This window comes from Astyanax mexicanus, chromosome 5 (genome assembly GCF_023375975.1).
Source record: "Astyanax mexicanus isolate ESR-SI-001 chromosome 5, AstMex3_surface, whole genome shotgun sequence".
In the NCBI taxonomy this organism is placed as follows: Eukaryota; Metazoa; Chordata; class Actinopteri; order Characiformes; family Acestrorhamphidae; genus Astyanax; species Astyanax mexicanus.
Window position 1 is genome coordinate 18302747 of NC_064412.1, and position 18067 is coordinate 18320813.

An 18067-nucleotide genomic window follows, 5' to 3' on the forward strand; every position below is an offset into this window, starting at 1 on the left:
CTTTAGATGTTTAACAATAAGGGTTATTCTAATAACTTCTACGGGATTAAAATGTTTTCACACTGTGATTTTAACACTATGAATTTTTGCTGTGTTTAGTGTTAGTTGAGAAACTTTAATGATTCATGCAGTTTTGTAAGGAGGTAAAGCGTTGTATAGCTCATTTCAGTTCCTAAAAATGAAAAATGGAGTAAATGGAAATGGAAGGCTCCTCACAGAAGCTTTAGGAAGACGCAAAAATAAAAAATAAAGCACTGTTTAAAGGAGGATGTTGCCTTAAGCCTAAACAGTGTCACAGATTGCTCTGCGTTTCTGTTCTGCGAGCTGCAGTGTTAGACATAGCCCAAATGGGTAGACATCACATGCCAGACACTTCATTTCTTTTTTTCTTTTTTTTTTTTTGTTAAATCCTGCTGTCAAATGCGTCTGGAACTCAAACGGCAGACAATTGCGTTTCAAACCGTGCTCCGCAGGTGCAGAATGTATTTTGGGAAGATTGCGGCTCGGTTAATTCGTCTCTCGCACCGGCGGGCCTTTCAGTGCACTGCTCATCTGCCTGAAGAGCAGACGATACGCAGACTGTATTTGGACCAGCAGAGATTTCACAGGCCAGTGGAGGGACTCCATCGCTGCGTCTCCAACGCTCCGTCAAGCATTTCCTTGGCAACAGGACAAGCAGTGCAGTTGCTAAGAGGCGAACGCTGTGGGCGAAGCCAATCTGGAACAAAGGCTAACTAGCTGCTCCCATATGGAGCTCTATTGATTATCAATATTCATGGACGCAGCAGATTTGGGACAGTGATATTTGGTTATATAGTCAGGGTGGGAGTGGGCAATGAAATGTCACTCTCCATATTAATTGCAGTCATTTGTGGCCGTGGTAAACCGAGGTAAACAATGGTGGCATTTTGTGCGGCGCAAGATTTCCCAGTTCCAGCAGAGCAAGGAGGCGTGCGTCCAAGGTCTACGCTGAGAAATGAGGTTAATTCAATTTACCACACCTCTCTACAACACCTAATAAATGCTGTCAAGCCATTTATGTACTGTCATGGTTATATTTATCATCGCAGCCTCTTTCTGGAGCACATTTTTATGTGCTAGCTTCAGAGTCAGTAGCATATTTCTAATCTTTGGCAGAATATAAACAGCAAAGCATTCTGTAGCTGGATTAAATAACTATACTGTTAATAGAGGTGTGCCATATCGCTATGTACACATCGATATTGTGATCTTTTTTTTTATTATATTTAAAAAATCCATATTGTAAAACATGCAGTTTTCTTTCTTAAAACAGTTTATTTTGTATGTGTTTAGCTATGTATTTTTGTATAGTTGTTTATGTTGGCATATAGTGGTTTAATATAGTGGTAGATTAATTATGTCTGTGATATAGTGTTGTAGTTTTTGGCGGTGGCTGCTTCTTCTTAATTAGGGTGACCTGGTGATGGCCCACAATTGTGCAAGAAGGAGAGAAAATATTCTAGCACATTTAACCAGTGTTAAACTATCTGTAATTGTTCTGTACAGCCAGTCCTTCCTTTAACTATCATATACCAATCAGTGTTGGCTGCATTTCCCAGAGTACCGCCTCTTTTTGGGTGATTCCAGAAGTTATTGCATATCAGCCCTGATGGCTATCTTTATTGTTTTGTTTTTACTGACTGTTTAAAATTCTTCTAAAACAAAGTACTTACTTATATAAATATATAATTACTTTTTATTTATACTTATATTATTAGTTTTTTTTTATTTAATATTATAATTAATATATTACTTATAAAAAATATTTACTTTGTTGCAGTAGAACATTAAAATCTTAAAATGAATAAAATAATAGCCTAATCTCAGACTACACATCATTTTGGATGGAGATTTGGTTGAAAGGAAATTTCAGTCTAGGACAAGGTCTAAACCCTGTTTGGGAAACCTTTGCCTTTCAGTGTTTTTTTTTTTTTTATATATATTCCCAAGAATGCTATTATTATAAAAATAAAAAAAAACTGAAATGCTATTAAGTGTCATATCGCCCACCCCTTGCTGTGAACTTTTTATTTTTTATTTTTATAAAGCAGCTGGATCTTCTCTTTTTAAGCACATCCATGAAATTTCACCAGGCCCAGGGGCTAAAATTAGCTATAGAAACTGCAAAGAAAGTTTGCACCCAGAAACTACCTAATAATGCTGTCCATGCATTCAGCACAGCCTAGGGTGGATACATTAAAATGCCCATAACTGCTTTTTTTCTTCTTTTAAGTTCTTGTAAAAGTGAGCGTACAGTATAAACTCCTGTGAAGAGCATTACCCATGCGTGTGAGCACTAGAGTCATACAGACTTCAGGCTTGATGTCTTGTTGAGGGCTGAATGCACTTCAGACAAATTTGCTTTAATGCAGCAATATGCATGTGGATTTGAGCGGAATCTCATTGTTGCTTTTTTTATGAACGCATGCTCAGTGATGTCAGCATAATGTTGGACAACATTTATGGGAGGTTTCTGCTTCAGTGTCTGATGTGGTATAATCAACCACTGCATCTCTCTGCTTCTGCCGCTGCTGCTAACCCTTCCAGACACTTCAAACACAGCAGGAAACAAGGCACAGTGTCATACTGTATACATCATAATCACATTATTATCACTGTCTGAGATTATTTTAGTTAATCTACCATCGACCCAGCCCCGCCTTGTCATCACTGTTCCCACATGTCTCTTTTGTAGTCCAGACCTCTCGTTACTGGAAAGAAAACATTCATAAAGTTTTAAGAGTTCAGAAATTAATATTTGGTGGAATAACCCTGTTTTTTTAATCACAGTTTTTTTATGCATCCTGGCATGTTCTCCTCCACCAGTCTTACACACTGCTTTTGGATAACTGTATGCCACTCCTGGTGCAGTTCAGCTTGGTTTAATGGCTTGTGATGGCATCCATCTTCCTCTTGATTATATTCCAGAGGTTTTCAATTTGGTAAAATCAAAGAAACTCATCATTTTTAAATGGTCTCTTATTTTTTCCAGAGCTGTATTGTATTATTGTATTATTTGTCTTGTCTGTGTTCATTTCTAGTTTATGGTGTTTGTAAACTTGGCATGTTTGTCAATTTTATTATTTGTTTTCTTTGATATATATTACCAGTCAAAGTTTAATTGAGTGGTTTTTTTTTGTTTGTTTTCATTACAAGTTATCATATTGTAGAATAATGCTAAAGTCATCCAAACTGTGAAGAAAAGCATATCGTCGCTGTTTAATAAAAAACACTTATCTCCAAAACAGCAATTTGACAGGAGAGAAAAAAATCCTTGTAAACTTTTAGTGGGAGTCAATGTAAAAAGAGTTTATTTCAGGTCAAGAGGTAAAGGTTTCTATTGGTCCATTCATCAAGAAATTTTAACACAGTGTAAGGGACAGTTTGTCTGTTCAAATTATGTAGTAAACTAAAAATCAACAAAAATGGATATAAGTGTTTTTCATTGGACAGCGACAACATGCAATTACTTAGTAAACAAAAAGTGTTAAACAAACCAGAATATGTTTTATATTTTAGATTCTTCAAAGTAGCACCTCTTGCTTAGATGACAGCTTTTGCACATCTTGGCTGGATTTTCTCAGTCAGCTTCATCAGGCCGAGTCTTCTGGAATTCAGGCTTTCAGTTAACAGCTGTGCTGAACTTGTCAAGAGTTATCTACTTAAATTTCTTGCCTCTTAATGTTAGTTTGAGAGCACAAGCTGTAAAGTTGTGAAGAGGTCGAGTTGGTATACAGTGAAGAGCTCTATTTGAGTAATGTTCTAATCCATATTACTGCAAGAACTACTCAACTAAGCAAAGAAAAAAATACTTTAAGAAATGAAGCTCAGTCAATCTGAAAAACTTCAAGAACTTGAAAGTATCCTCAAGGTCAGTTGCAAAGAATTGTTATGATGAAACTGGCACTCATCAGGGTCTCCTCTAGAAAAGAAGACCAAGGGTTACTTCTGTTGTACAGGATAGGTTCATCAGAGTTACCAGCCTCAGAAACCGCAAGTTAACAGCACCCAGAATAAGAGTCAACTAAAGTAGTTTTTTGCTTTGTTTAACACTTTTAAGTTACTACATGATTCCTTATGCGCTCCTTCATAGTTTGAATAACTTCAGTATTAATTTACCATGTAGGAAAAAATAAAAACATTGAATGAGAAGGTGTGTAAATCTTTGACTGGTGCTGTTTATCTCTGCATGCATTTATGTTCACCCACTCCTCCCTTCCCAACTGTGGCAACAATTATGATTCAGTTCAATCTTATTCATATAGCGCTTTACAGACAAAACAGGTCCATGCCTCTTATAAGCGAGAACCACAGTGATGCCAATAATTGGTTATTTTGTTTTATGAACATTTTTGAAGAATATTAATTATTTAGTTATTATTTGTATATAAAATAAATAGGGACTCAAACTCCAAGCCCTCTTTATGCTGAAGGAACTAGTAGAAAAGGTCCAGAAATGCTTTAAACTTTAAACTTAAATGCTTGTTGTTGTTTTTCTTGTGATATTGAGGATTTGTTGGTTGTGTATCCAGTCTCCAAAAAGTCGGGGATCTGGGTCACACAGTATCACACACTCCTGCTGTACATTGTTGTGCGTGTCAGAAATGTCAGCTGTCTGGTGGAAGTTGATTAAAGGGAAGAGAATTCCACCTGTTGCCAGGCAGACATCTGTCCGGCTGCTCTGCTCTCTCGGCTTCGGTCTCACGGTTCCGCTCCTCCGCTTCTTCCACACTGAGTAAATGACTCATCCACACATAGCTGTCTAATCTCAGATACACAGCAGCCCACTGACTACAACCCGCTGCTCCAGATAGTGACACTTTTAATAGATTTCACTGTGAGTTCAGCACAGCTGATTAATGACGTGTCCTGTTAAGACCTCGCATTCTTCATACTCTCCCATAATTTAAAGATTATTAAAGGTCTCCTTCTGCTAAAATACACGTTTTCTTGTTCTTTGTGGAATACTATAGGTCTCTCTGTGTTGTTTATGCATGTTGCACATCAAACTGTTCTTTAACCTCCATTGTCTGCAGTAACTAGCAAAAGAAAATATTCAGAAAAAACAAGTCGATCAGGAAAAGCACCGTGTCTACGTCAACACGTGAGTTCATGGTCTCGCCCCTCATCTCGGCTCGGGACCGCCAACAGACAGAGCTGAAGCAGGGCTGCTGCAGAGCCGACACTGTCTTGTTAGCTAAGGAGGATCTTACAGCTTCTGTTTACACCAGCTAGCTAGCGTTAGCTATCTTTTGTAAGTAACTACAGGTTTAAATCGGATCTCCGGTTGATTCCCAGTTTTACAGAGACCTTAAATATACACTAGGGAAGCACAGCATCATATTTTATGGCAGGGCTCTCAAGTTTTGCAGTTTGGTGAGAGTGAGATTGGTCGGGGGCTGGGGGGGGGGTGTTTGGTGGTTGCAATCTATTTTCTGATTGGCTCAACGAGAGTACATTATAATATACAGCCAAAGGATTGGCAAGCGTGAAAAATAACGTGTGGCGTGAAAGCGTGAGACTTGAGAACACTGTTTTATGGTATAGAGCGGATGAATCACCAAGCAAAGCTTGGTCACTTTAGATCTGGTCAGGTGCGACTGAATTTCATGATAGGGCTTAATTTTAGCTTCATTGTGCGTTGTTTGCCATGCAGTGTAAGCTTCGAATGAGCAGTCGAACATGAGGAGGGATTTCTGACAGTTACAACCTGTTTTCCCCAAATTCATTGCAAATATATCCGTTAAAAAGCCTTTCTTTTGGAACGATGGCCTTTCTCTAATAGGTATCTTGCTTCTGGATATATGAAGAAACTTTTTCGAGAAGATAGCTGAAGTCCTCAAATGATAGTATCACCCGCAAGTCTTTTTAAAGGGAATTTCAGCGCACAACAGGCCACAAGTTAGCAAAGCTATACAATGGCTTCAAATGATTCAAGCATGCAGTGTGAGCAAGAAGAGGGGGTGTACGGGTATTTTTAGTGTGCCTGTGACAATTCCCTGCCAATATAGCAATGAACATCTGAGGACCATACAAACTTTTAGGGAGAATTGCTTGTAGACTGATAGACTGGTGCTGCACTGGGACACCTGCCACCTTGTGTCTCAGCTTCAGTTGCTTCAGTTGCTCAGGATAGGTGTGGTACGAGTAACGACATCATTCACTGATCGTTGTGTAATAAACCAGTGCTGGTACAATATGGACACTTGAATACAGTTTTTATATATATATATTATTTCCTCTCATAACTTTTATAGTTGTAGATGTTTACTATGTGTTGTGTTTGTCCATTTACAGGCTCACCATAAATGCAGAATGTCAGCTGCAGCTTCATAACTTCCCAATGGATGAGCACTCCTGCCCTCTAATCTTCTCCAGCTGTGAGTATCTGCTGACACAGTGATTTCAGAGACACCATTTCTGCTAGTACATTTGTGTAGTAAGAAAAAGATTATAAAAGTAGACACACAAGCGCTAAGAAGTGGCGGTTATATTTATAATCAAAATACATTTTACATTTTAAAATACAATTTATTAGTGATTCACTGAAATGTTTTTTTTTTTTTTGGTTTTTTGGCCAAAGCAGAAACAAAATGAACAAAATGACCTATTTACAGGGCAAATACTGATCACAGTTTTACAGGGTTTCAGTCATTTTTTTATGCTTTTTTCCACTATTGTGGAATTGTGAAATAACAGAAACACCAACTCAACTTTAAATGTAACATATTGCTACGATCCTTAAAAAATGAAATATCTTGTGCTCCACTAAATCTCTGTGTGATCTGGAATATTCCTAGAAAAATAAATAAACTCAGGTTTTATGAGGCTTTGTCTTGTGGAGCTCTGTCCTCGAGAAGACATAACACTGTCAAATGTATCTCTAAAATCCCATAAACCTCTTTTTTTTCAAAATAAAGCATGTAAACACTTGTCATCTTAAATCTGCTGTCGATGTTCTGAAGCACTCTCTCTGTAAAAGTGCATTTCGGGGAAATTCAAGGTCACTCTGGGGCTGAGTTTAAAAAAAGGCTTTATTTTGCCACAAGTCAAACTGCAAAGGACATCTGAAACACAGCATGAGGCGCTCCAAGGCAGAAACACAAAAGGGTATTCCAGCTGAATGAACAGAAAGGTCTTGTCCAGCTTGCTTGATTGTCCTTTCTTAAGGTCTTCATTTACACTCCCTTGGCAGAAAATGTGTAATGTTGACAAATGCTTTAGTTTAGAGGTGCTTGGTAGATATACTAAAGGACTGCTGAAAGGTTTGGAATCAGAGTTTTCAATAATAGAACCATATTTTTCATACTATAAGGCAGTGGTGTGCAGTGAGGCCCTTCTAACCCTTCAGAGAAGGGGTGACAATAGGTGCATGTAAATCTTTACATAATATTTAAATCAGGAAATATATATTATAGTTATTGTAAACTATAAGCATATATTTTATAAATTAACTAAAATAAAAAACAGCAACTAATTCAAAGCATTAGTCTGTGTTTTTCAGTTGCTATAGGACTCTTATCTGACTGACAGCTGGTTTGTTGCAGAAGGGGTGCCCACTATATTAACTGCACATCACTGCTATAAGTTGTACCTAAAATCCTTTCATTTTCCCAAAAATTGACAGTGCATCTTATAATCTGCTGCGCTAAAGTACAGCGTTATAAAGGAATTTCAGTTTAGTATTCCGCTAAGCGCGGTAATTCTGAGGTGAGTAATATCTCTAGTAATAGTCTACAATTGACAAACCGCTAGTTAATATCACCCTGGCTTACCAGAACACTAATGCTTCCTCAGCTAGCGCTAACAGTTAACTGCTAATGCTAATGCTCCTGCACCCAGCCTTGGAAATCTGGACATCTTAGCTTACTGTTAATAAATAGAAGCGCTTTATTCACCCAAATAAACAGATTTCAAGGGGGAAAAAACTGTATAGATTAACGTTGAGCGCTCCTTTGACTTTGATTTATTTATTTATTTATTTTAAGAATTACAGTTTTGTAACTTAGCTTAACTTGACAGTTGCACATTATGTATGAAAATAGACCAGAAAATAGACATTTATTGATAGTGCATCTTATAATCCGATGCGCCTTATAGTGCGAATAAAAACATACAGTAATTTCGGTATGAGTAAAGGTACATGTTGAGTCGAACATGATAGGCTGATGCAAATGATCAATTATTGCAAAAAGTTGAGTAGTAAAATATACGGAACACATATCTTCTTATGCAAAAATCACATGATACATTTTGTTGATTTTTCTTAATGAAGAAATATTCAACTACAAACAAACATGAACATAAAATAAAAATTTGTGCTGATTGACTATGTTCATGAGAAGGCATGACCCTGTTTTGGACTGGCGTTATACCAACATGTTTACTTTTTGATTTATGCCTTAGATGGGTTCTCAGATGGAATAGGATGTAAATTCTGTGTCTATTTTTTAGTTTGTCCCTGTGCTTTTGCTGTCTGCTTGTTTTAGTCACCATGTTTCACCATTAGCATATGGCTCTGTTTTGTTTCTGTCTAGTTTTTGCCCTACCCCCTCTCTCTTATTAGTATTCCCACCTGTCTCTTTTGTAACCCAGCCCCTTTGTTACTGTCGTCAGGTGTTCCTTGCCTGTTTCAGTGTATATACACAGCCCCTTTGTTTAAGTATTTCTTTGTCTTGTTCTGTGCATGTTATGTGCCTGTTATTTGTTGCTCCACAGTTTGTTCTATGTCTTAATTTATTTCTTGTCCATTGTCAGTTAGCTGTATCCAGTGTTTTGTGTTTATTTTTAGTTTATTTTTAATCATCCACTACAGTGACATCTGCTGGGCAGTCAAACACTTTACCTGGTTGTTTTCAAGTTCAAAATGATCCCAAACCACAGACCTAGGTCTTTTTGAGGTTCTTCCATTTCACAAAATGGAAATTATGAGCAAATTCTGAGCATTAAATAATAAAGCAATGCAACGGAAGTGTTACAATGCTTTGCATCTCTTTTAAGGTGTATAAAGGTATGGCAACAAAATCAGAGAACAGTTTTCTTTCATTAGGTCCATTTCGGGACAAAATATTAGGATTTCTGATGAGCTACTTTCATTGTCTTAGAACTAAAACATTTAAACAGATTTGAAACACTTCAAAATCATGTAACGTGATGAAACCTTTTCTGGGAAAGTCACATACATCACTTTTTTTTAGCTTTAATACAAATTCCGAAGCAGTATATGGAAAGACTGTGATTTAAACAAATCAATTAGGTTTGAAACCAAGATTCGAATTCGACATTAACTACTTCTTATCCTTTAACATCTGTGACACTTTACATAAGACTGTATGAGGAGCATCTACAGGGCAGAATCTATTAAGCTATCTGCATTCTGGTTCTAAAAATAGGATGTAGAATACAGCAGAAGAGCCGAGGCTAAGCCTGGCATTAGAATAGAGCAATTAATAAAAGAACATGGCTGGTTCACTCTGCTGAAGTCACAGAAGATGACCCCTGCCTCCCAGACACACAGCAATGGAAAGGTCTAGCCGCTGAGCTTTGTGTTCATTGTCTCTCAGGCAGAAAGAAGCTGCCAGTCTGAGACCTGAAACATTTCCGGAACTTGTCTGGAATACAGACGAGGCCCACTGTCTTGGGCGGGAGCGAGAGGAGGGGAGGGAGCGGGGGAAATGTTAAACGATCCTTTAGGCATTCCAACATCTTCACCCCCTATCGACTGCCTCCCATCTCTCAGGTGATGACCCTCACACTATTCTCCCTCGGAGAACGAATCCGCAGCATTTTTAAATACAAGGCGTATGTAAATGAGGGCTGATGTCCGGTGGGCAGGTCCGGGCAGCGCGGGCTCGTAATCGTTTCTCTCTGGTTCGAGGAGCCGCCGCTGTGCTGAATGTATTCGGACTGAAATGCCTGTTCCTGTAGGACTCACAGCGAGAGGTTTAATATTTCACACCTCGCTGCCCAGCAAAGTAGCATGCCCTCCCAAGCATATTCCAGACGCAAACACACGCTCCCCGTCTGAATAATCCAACAGACAGCTAAAATTCTCTCCAGTTGTTGCCCCTCTCCCTGCCATGCTGCTCGTAGGGACACTTTCACTGACATGATACCTGGCTACAAGTCTCCCCGGCTGCTGCTGTAATTATATACCCTCCCCTCTGTGTTCAGCCATCCGCAAGAATCTCTCAAGTCACTGCTGAAATAATTGAACACAGTCTGAGCCAATTTTATTGATTCATTATCCAATGGCCTGAATAGATTAGTGTCATGTAAGGGGTTAAGTGGCTCTTTTAACTGTATTCTGTCCCCTTTAGCTCATTTTTAAGGATCATCTCACAGGTTTTAGGATATTTAGACTCTCATCAGTGTTGGGTAGCAGTGTTGCAGGAAGTAGCACAGCTGTTAGCAATTGCTTTGATTTGTGTTTTAAATCAAGTATCTTTCTAGTCGTGAAGACATCTTTGTCAACCAAATAGCAGAATACTACTATTTAAACAAATATACAGTACCAGTCACAAGTTTGGACACACCTTACCCAAAATACAGGTTTGTTTTTTTTTCCTTATTTTTTATGCTAAAGCCACCCAGACAATGAAGAAAAACATATGGAAGTATTTAGCAAACAAACTAAAATATGTTGTATATTTATTTTATTTTCTACAAAGTAGACGGCTGCTTTGCACATCTTACCTGTATTTTCTCAGTCAGCTTTATGAGGTGGAATTCAGGCTTTCAGTAAACAGCTGAGCTGAACTTAATTACTTCAATTTCTTGTCTCTTAATGTGTTTAAGAGCATCAGTTGTAAAGTTGTGAAGAGGTAGAGTTGGTTTTACAGTGAATAGCAGGGGTGGGCGATATGGCTCTAAAATAATATCACGATATTTTAGGGTATGTTTGCGATAACGATATACTTGGCGATATAGGAAAGCAGTAAAATAATTAATTAATTTCAGGAATATTGTATAAGAGTATAACAGCATAATAATAATGTGGCAAAATAAATAACAGCATAAAATGATATAATGCAGCAAAAAATATTGTAGAATATTTAGTGCATGCATATAAACTGCAAACTAAAACATTTATACAATAAATACACCTAAAGCTTCACAGTAAATAATAGACTACTTTTAAGACAGTACATCTATAGCCCTGTTTGAGTAATGTTATTATCCATATTATGGCAAGTGAAGTAAAGAAAAAAATAACTGAGGGTCAAGAAATGAAGGTTAGTCAATCTGAAAAAACTTCAACAACTTTGAAAGTATCCTCAAGTGCTGTCGCAAAGACCATCAGAAATGTTATAATGATTAAACTGGCACTCATCAGGACCACCCCAAGAAAAGAAGACCAAGATTTACTTTTGTTGTACAGGATAAGTTCATCAGAGTTACCTGCCTCAGAAACCACAAGTTAACAGCTCCCCAGATAAGAGCACCTTAATCCTACACAGATTTTGGTTTGGTTTGTATAACACTTTTAATTTACTACATGATTCCTTATGTGTTCCTTCATAGTTCAGGATTCACTGAATGAGAAGGTGTGTCCAAACTTTTGACTGGTTCTGTATATACGCTGGGTAGAAGTGCTAATAAATAGGTTAAATATTCAGCAACGGGGAACAGAAACAGAGGGGTATTTATACAAGAGGAAACAGGAAATGACAATTGGGACAGCTATGTGATCCGGCTTGTCCGGAGGGTAGAGCGCAGGTGCATATTGGGAAATGTAGTCTTCAGAGACAGAGCTAGAGTCCAGGACAGGCAGACAGTCAGTGACAGGACTGACAATTCACTTGTATGTATGTATGCGTTTGTTCACTGCACAGATCAGTTGAAGGCAGAATTCTATTTGTGTTTGCAAGTTTGCTCAATATGGTTGAATTGTCTTGTCATATTGTCACTGTCATCCGAAACCTTGTATCTCAGAAATTGGCAATTTTAAAGGAGAAGGCATTTCGGAGCATTTTTTAAATCAGTCTATTCCTGAAATTTTTAAATAATATAAATAAAAAGAACAGCTGACAAATCCCATCAAAATTACATAGATATATTTAAAAGTCCAAAATACAATGATGATTTAAAACAGTAAAAATATTTCAGTCAGTTTACTTTCTTCTGTGTAAATAGTAGATTTCTTCCTAAATGTGTAGATTTATATGTCATACATTGCTGTGTCACACAGATGCCTGCAGCCAATAGAAACATGGGCTGTGTCCCAAACCAGATACTACCCCACCATATAGTGCATTGAAAATAGTGCACAATCATTAGGCAGAGAGAGAGAGAGAGAGAGACCAACAGCAAATCCAAAGAAAAATATTTTATCTTGGACTAATTCCAGGATGCAACTGTTGAATAAAATCTTATCTAATAAATTGAGTAATGTGGTTTCAAGCTTTTATGTAGTGCCTTTAGTATTGCCTGTGTATAATCTTAAATAATAAAGTAAAAAAAAAGATCACACACATTTGCATCACATAACAAGGTGGGTCAGTTTGAGGTGGCATGATGTATTTGTTTCTAGGTTTTATATTAGAAATATATATTATATTTTATGCACACTGTAGAATACTGTGAAAAACATTAATACCTTAGTACTTACCTATTTATAGAGCTTTCCTCTGCCCTTTTCCAACACACAAGATCCAAATAATCTGCTAATTAACAAGTCCTTCCTGAGCTGAAGAGGTGTGCTAGAGCAGGAAAACACTAGAATATAAAAAAGCACAGTAACCCCTGGACTAGATAGCTATTAGCAATTGCTTTGATTTGTGTTTTAAATCAAGTATCTTTCTAGTCGTGAAGACATCTTTGTCAACCAAATAGCAGAATACAACAACTATTTAAACAAATATACAGTACCAGTCAGATAAATCTATAGATATAGAATTTTTTGTTTTAGTTTGCTGAGTTTGAACAGAAAGCTGAAAAATGAAAACTGGCCTAAGCTGCACCAGGAACTGGAAATGATTTTCAGTGTTTAATTTGTCTGGAAATGTGGTAATAATCCAAGGACTATTCTATAAATGTATTATTGTACAAATTATTAATGTACAAAAGTACAAAACAAAATGCAAGTTTAAATGTCAGTGTGTTTTTTGATCTGTGACAGCCGGCCAGCTGTTTGGTAGAGCAGGTTTTAATCATAATGCAGTTTCCTAGAAAGAGGCATTGTGGGTCTGGGTTGTGGCAGGCTATGTTCTTATTTTATGCTCGCAGGTAGTGTATAAAACTCTGTTGTGCCTCTGTTTTGATGGAAGCTGGTTTCTGGCACTCAGCATCTGAGTCACTGCCTGCCACCTTGGTACCATTAACTAAGAGAATTGCTTTCACCCTGTTCTGCGGACCATGCAGAGACAACATTAACATCCCCATCAAAGCATAGGAGCACTGATGAATGGACATGCACTTCTAAAACCCTCTCTCTCATATAAGAGATCATTTTGCTGGACATTATTGAGTGTCAGAAGTAAGCAGCATGTTAAGCTGCGATGCACTGAATATTTGGCAACCGGAAATTGACTAAGTGAAAAAGCTAAATGATTTATAACGACAACTAATTTTATTATTTAGGACATAATGCAGCATCAGCACTTAATTGTATTCCAGGACAAAAATTGGAGCCAAAAATACGTCAGAATTAGCTAAAAAGAGATAGTATGGCTCCCTATAGCCACAGGGCAGTGTGGAGACTGAGCTTACACAGGAGCTACAGTCTGTCATCAACTATCAGAGAGTAATCCAGCTAAAAAAAACAGCTTAGTTAATTAGCTTCGCTACTAATAGAAAATTATTTTATTATAGTGTTCAGAACCTCTAATTAATAGTTTCTCTCTTTTTTATTATGTTAATATTTTTTTTCATTCTGTTAATTTCCTCACTGTGTGCACATGTATTGTCGCTCGTTTAAAAAAAATAAAATTAAAAAATTACATCCCGCCCTATTTAGTCTGCAGTTTGGAAACAATTCAAAGTTTAAGATAACTAAGCAACTCGACCAGCTTATACCAAAATGTTTTCATTTTGAATTTGTTGTATTTATTAAAATAGTAAATGGACTTATGAACAGAGGCCTTTAGTTGCTTAGAAGTTACCTTTGGTTCCTATTTATACTTGTGGAGGGAAATAATGGCTTTGAATTTCTTCTACATTTCTGTACACTATCTGTGTGACTAATGTGGATTAGAGTCTGTAGTCTTTAGAGATGGTTTTTATATGACTTTTCCTGCTTGATAAGCATCAACAACTCGTTTTTTGAGGTCTTTAGGAATTTCCTTTGTACCATTATACACTTCAATAGCACAGTAAGAAATTTCCAGGATATAATTCATTTTTTTGTTACAGTTTCTACACTGTAAGCCCAGATAAGTCGAATTTACTTAAAAAATGTGAGGAAACCGGTTGCCTTAAAAAGTTACGTAATAGGTAATGAAAGCTTAAGTTAACATAACTTAAAACTTCAAGTTATATCAACTAAAGGAGAAGTTGATTTAACTTTTTTATTTTTGTTATACTGTAAGACCAGATAAGTTGAGTTTACTTAACTTTTTAAGGCAGCCAGTTTGCTTACATTTTTTAGGTAATGGGGAATGAAAACTTGAGTTAGCATAAATTAAAACATCAAGTATTACAGCTAAAGGGGATCTTGATGTATTCCTAAGGTAGCTCAGGGGAAATCACTTCACACTAATGCTGAATAAATTGTGACAGAAGCCAATGGAAAAGAAGCTGTCAATGGCAACAGACTAAATTCACTTATTAAAAGTTGATTCAACTCAACGATCTCTGTTTAAATGTGTATGTGCCCATAAATGTTCAACTAACTCAAAATAGTTGAGTATTGTTTAGAAATATCCATTTTTTTGTAAAACAGACTTAAATCATTTGAGTTTAAACAACATATGGGTTTACAGTGTAGACATATCTGTCTGTATCTAAAATGAGCATAAATTGCAGAAAACAAAGTTAAAATCAAAGTTTTTGTCTTTTGGGTATAATTTAGTATAGGGTAATTACATTGAAAGAAAGCTATAAGTGAGACGGGAATGATATATGTGCTAAAGTTAATCAGTAACTTTTTCATGTCTGAGGAAGTTCTGATCTGGTGATGATCTGAATGGTCCAGTATCTCAGTGAACTCATGCAGAAGACAATTAAATTGTGTTTAACCGGCACAAAACCGGACTGAAGTTCATTAAAATCCGGAAGTCTTTAATTAGAGTTTGGGGGACAGAAGCTACTACCTTTGATCATGTGTCTCTTCCTGTCTGCAACACAGTTTCCCTATTTAACAGTTTTCAATCCCTGTAAGAACAGGATTAGCTTCTGCTCAGCTTTGATGTCACGGGAGTCGATAAGATTTAATGGTGAAGAACTTCTGTGAAGGTGAAGCTCAAAAATACGTTTTTTTTTTATTTTAACTCAATAATTTGTTAAGTGCTACATTTAGATACTGAATATGTGAGAAAGTGATGGAGCGGACCTTCCGTGTATAACAAGCTGAAATCCTGAAATCCTAAGGAACACAGTATAAATGTTTAACCATTAAATCGTTGTGAAAACTTTAATTTGAGCAATTATTGTAAATAAGTGTTAATTAATTGTGTCTCTACACTGGGAGCTTGAATAAAATCCCCTTTTCCTTTAATTTACCCAGCTGGTATTTCAACGTTGAATCAACATAAATGTTATGGTTGGATCAATGCTGGATTTGGTGTTGTTTTTTAAAAGTGAATTAACATTGATTTGGCAACATTGTTTCGACGTAGTATGTTCAAACTTGAATAAACATTTAATAGCTCACATTCAAGATGCTCAAAAATGTATGGAAGAGGAAGTATAAACTGTAAGCCATGATAAAAAAAATATATATATATATTATATTTATATTCTCCCTCTAGAATAAACTAGAATATTCTATGGTTAACAGAGTGTTAATAATAAACTTACATCACTGTAGTAAAGCTGAGTATAAAGAATGTTACCCACCACTACCAACCTGATTAAAAATCTGATCTTAAAAACACAACAGTAAACCAAGTAGAACATGAGCCAGGTATTATGAAGACTTGTTGTCAAATTAAAAAGCAGTAACTGAAAATGGAACTAAAACCACTTTTTTATCCCTCCATCCATTTTCTGAAATTGTACCTTGATGAAATGTAAAGGCAGAAGGTTGAGGACATTATGTTAATTCAGCGTTAAATTTCAACGTTTGCACAAACATTTAACATTAAATGTTGTCAGTGTTAAAACAACAACAGACATTATTTCAATCACATTTCAACCACATTTCCGCATTGAAGGTCGGTTGTCAGATTCTCATATCTCCCACAAGCTCCTTGGGTAAAGAAATAATATATTTTTTTCTTCATTTTCTTCATTCTTCATTTGTGTATCTGGTAAAGACAATGATAAATATTCAAGCTATAGGACCAAATCTACATATATTTAAATGTTTCAACATGATCCAGATTGCAAAATTTTGCCGGGCTAGATCTGGCCCACATCTGCCACTTTCTTTTGGCCCATTTTCATTTTTTTTTTTTTTTTGGTACTGTGGGCATTGTGAGAAGAAAACAAAAAAATATATAATAGAAAAAAAAATAATAATAATAGAAAAAAAGAACAATAATAATAACAAAAAGAAATATATATATATATAATAATAAAAAATAAGAAGTGGGGGATAGTGGAGAAAAGGGGAAAAATAAAAAAAAATACATAGAAAAAAGAGAATTAATAATAATAATAATAATAATAATAATAATAATAATAATAATAATAATAATAATAATAATAATAATAATAATAACTGAACGATTTGTAAACCACAAGAGAAAAAGGAGAGGGGAAGAGAAACAAAAAAACAGATTATAGCAAACAAGATACAACTATTAGGAAACAACAACAAATAGATCTGAATATTTACAGGAAAAGAATGGAGAAATAGAAAAGGAAGATATATATATATATATATATATTTTCTTGTTATTATTTTTTTTCTTGTTTGATGTTATGTGGTAATAGATAGAGAGAGTAGAGAGATAAGAGACAGAGAGAGAGATAGTAAAGGTAGGTATCTGCCCTAAGTGTGTGTGTGTGTGTGTGTGTGAGTGATTACAGGAACATTCGGGTACAGGTGTTAGATTTATGGTTATTGTTAAAACGGTTGTATTAGTGGTGTATGAGTGATGTGTGTAGAGAGCTGATGGAGTCACTAATGTAAGAGGTTGTTTAATGCTGACCATGTGTTCATGTGTTCTTAAGTTCTGTTTTTAGTAGATGCTGATATTTGTTCCATTTCTATATGATCTTTGAGTGAGTTTTCCCAGTGATTGATTGTGATGTTTTCTCTTGATTTCCAGTTTGTTAGGATGTTTTTGGGCGATGGTTAGCGCCACCAAAAGTGCCCTGTTTTCCTCCTGGTTTAGATTTGTGTTTGAAGTGTCTCCTAGCAGACAGAGCGATGGGGATGGGGGGGTGGGCTGTTTCAGTAATGGTGTTAGGTGGTTTATGTTCTGTTGCCAGAAGTGTTGGACAGGTGGACAGTGCCATAAAGAGTGCATGTAGTTGTCTGAGGTGTTTAATGAACAGTGTGTACAGATTTCAGAGTCTATTAATCCCATTTTATGTAGTTTTTGTCTAGTGTAGTGAACTCTGTGGATAACTTTATATTGTATAAGGTGGAGGTTAGTATTGTTAGTCATGTTAAATTTTTTTTTTAGAACGTTAGTCCAGAAATCAGCAGTGAGAGTCATTAGGAGATCTTCTTCCCATTTCTTTGTTGGTACAGAGATTGTTTGATCTAATTGAGATAAAAACCTGTAAATTTTAGATTAGGTTTTAGAAACATTTGTTTGATGGGGATATATTGAGAAATTCTGAGATTGGTGGGGATAATTCAAGAGTTACTTTATACTTTATACTTTTATTTGCCCATTTTCAGTTTAGAATGATGGCTAACTCTGGCCCGGCTAACATTTGCTATTCTCTAGCCAGAATATGGCCAAAATTAGCCCTAAAATCAGCCAATTTC

The 18067-nt window shown here is 36.2% G+C and overlaps 1 protein-coding gene across 2 annotated transcripts in view; it reads left to right on the plus strand.

Moving 5' to 3' along the window:
* The window catches only part of LOC103040847 (gamma-aminobutyric acid type A receptor subunit gamma3), a 186250-nt gene that overhangs the window by 133856 nt on the left and 34327 nt on the right, over positions 1-18067 (plus strand). For both annotated transcript variants that reach the window (XM_049479838.1, XM_007249106.4), the window contains exon 6: positions 6319-6401. In XM_049479838.1, coding sequence (XP_049335795.1) covers positions 6319-6401 — 83 coding nt within the window. The remainder of the gene's footprint in view (positions 1-6318; positions 6402-18067) is intronic.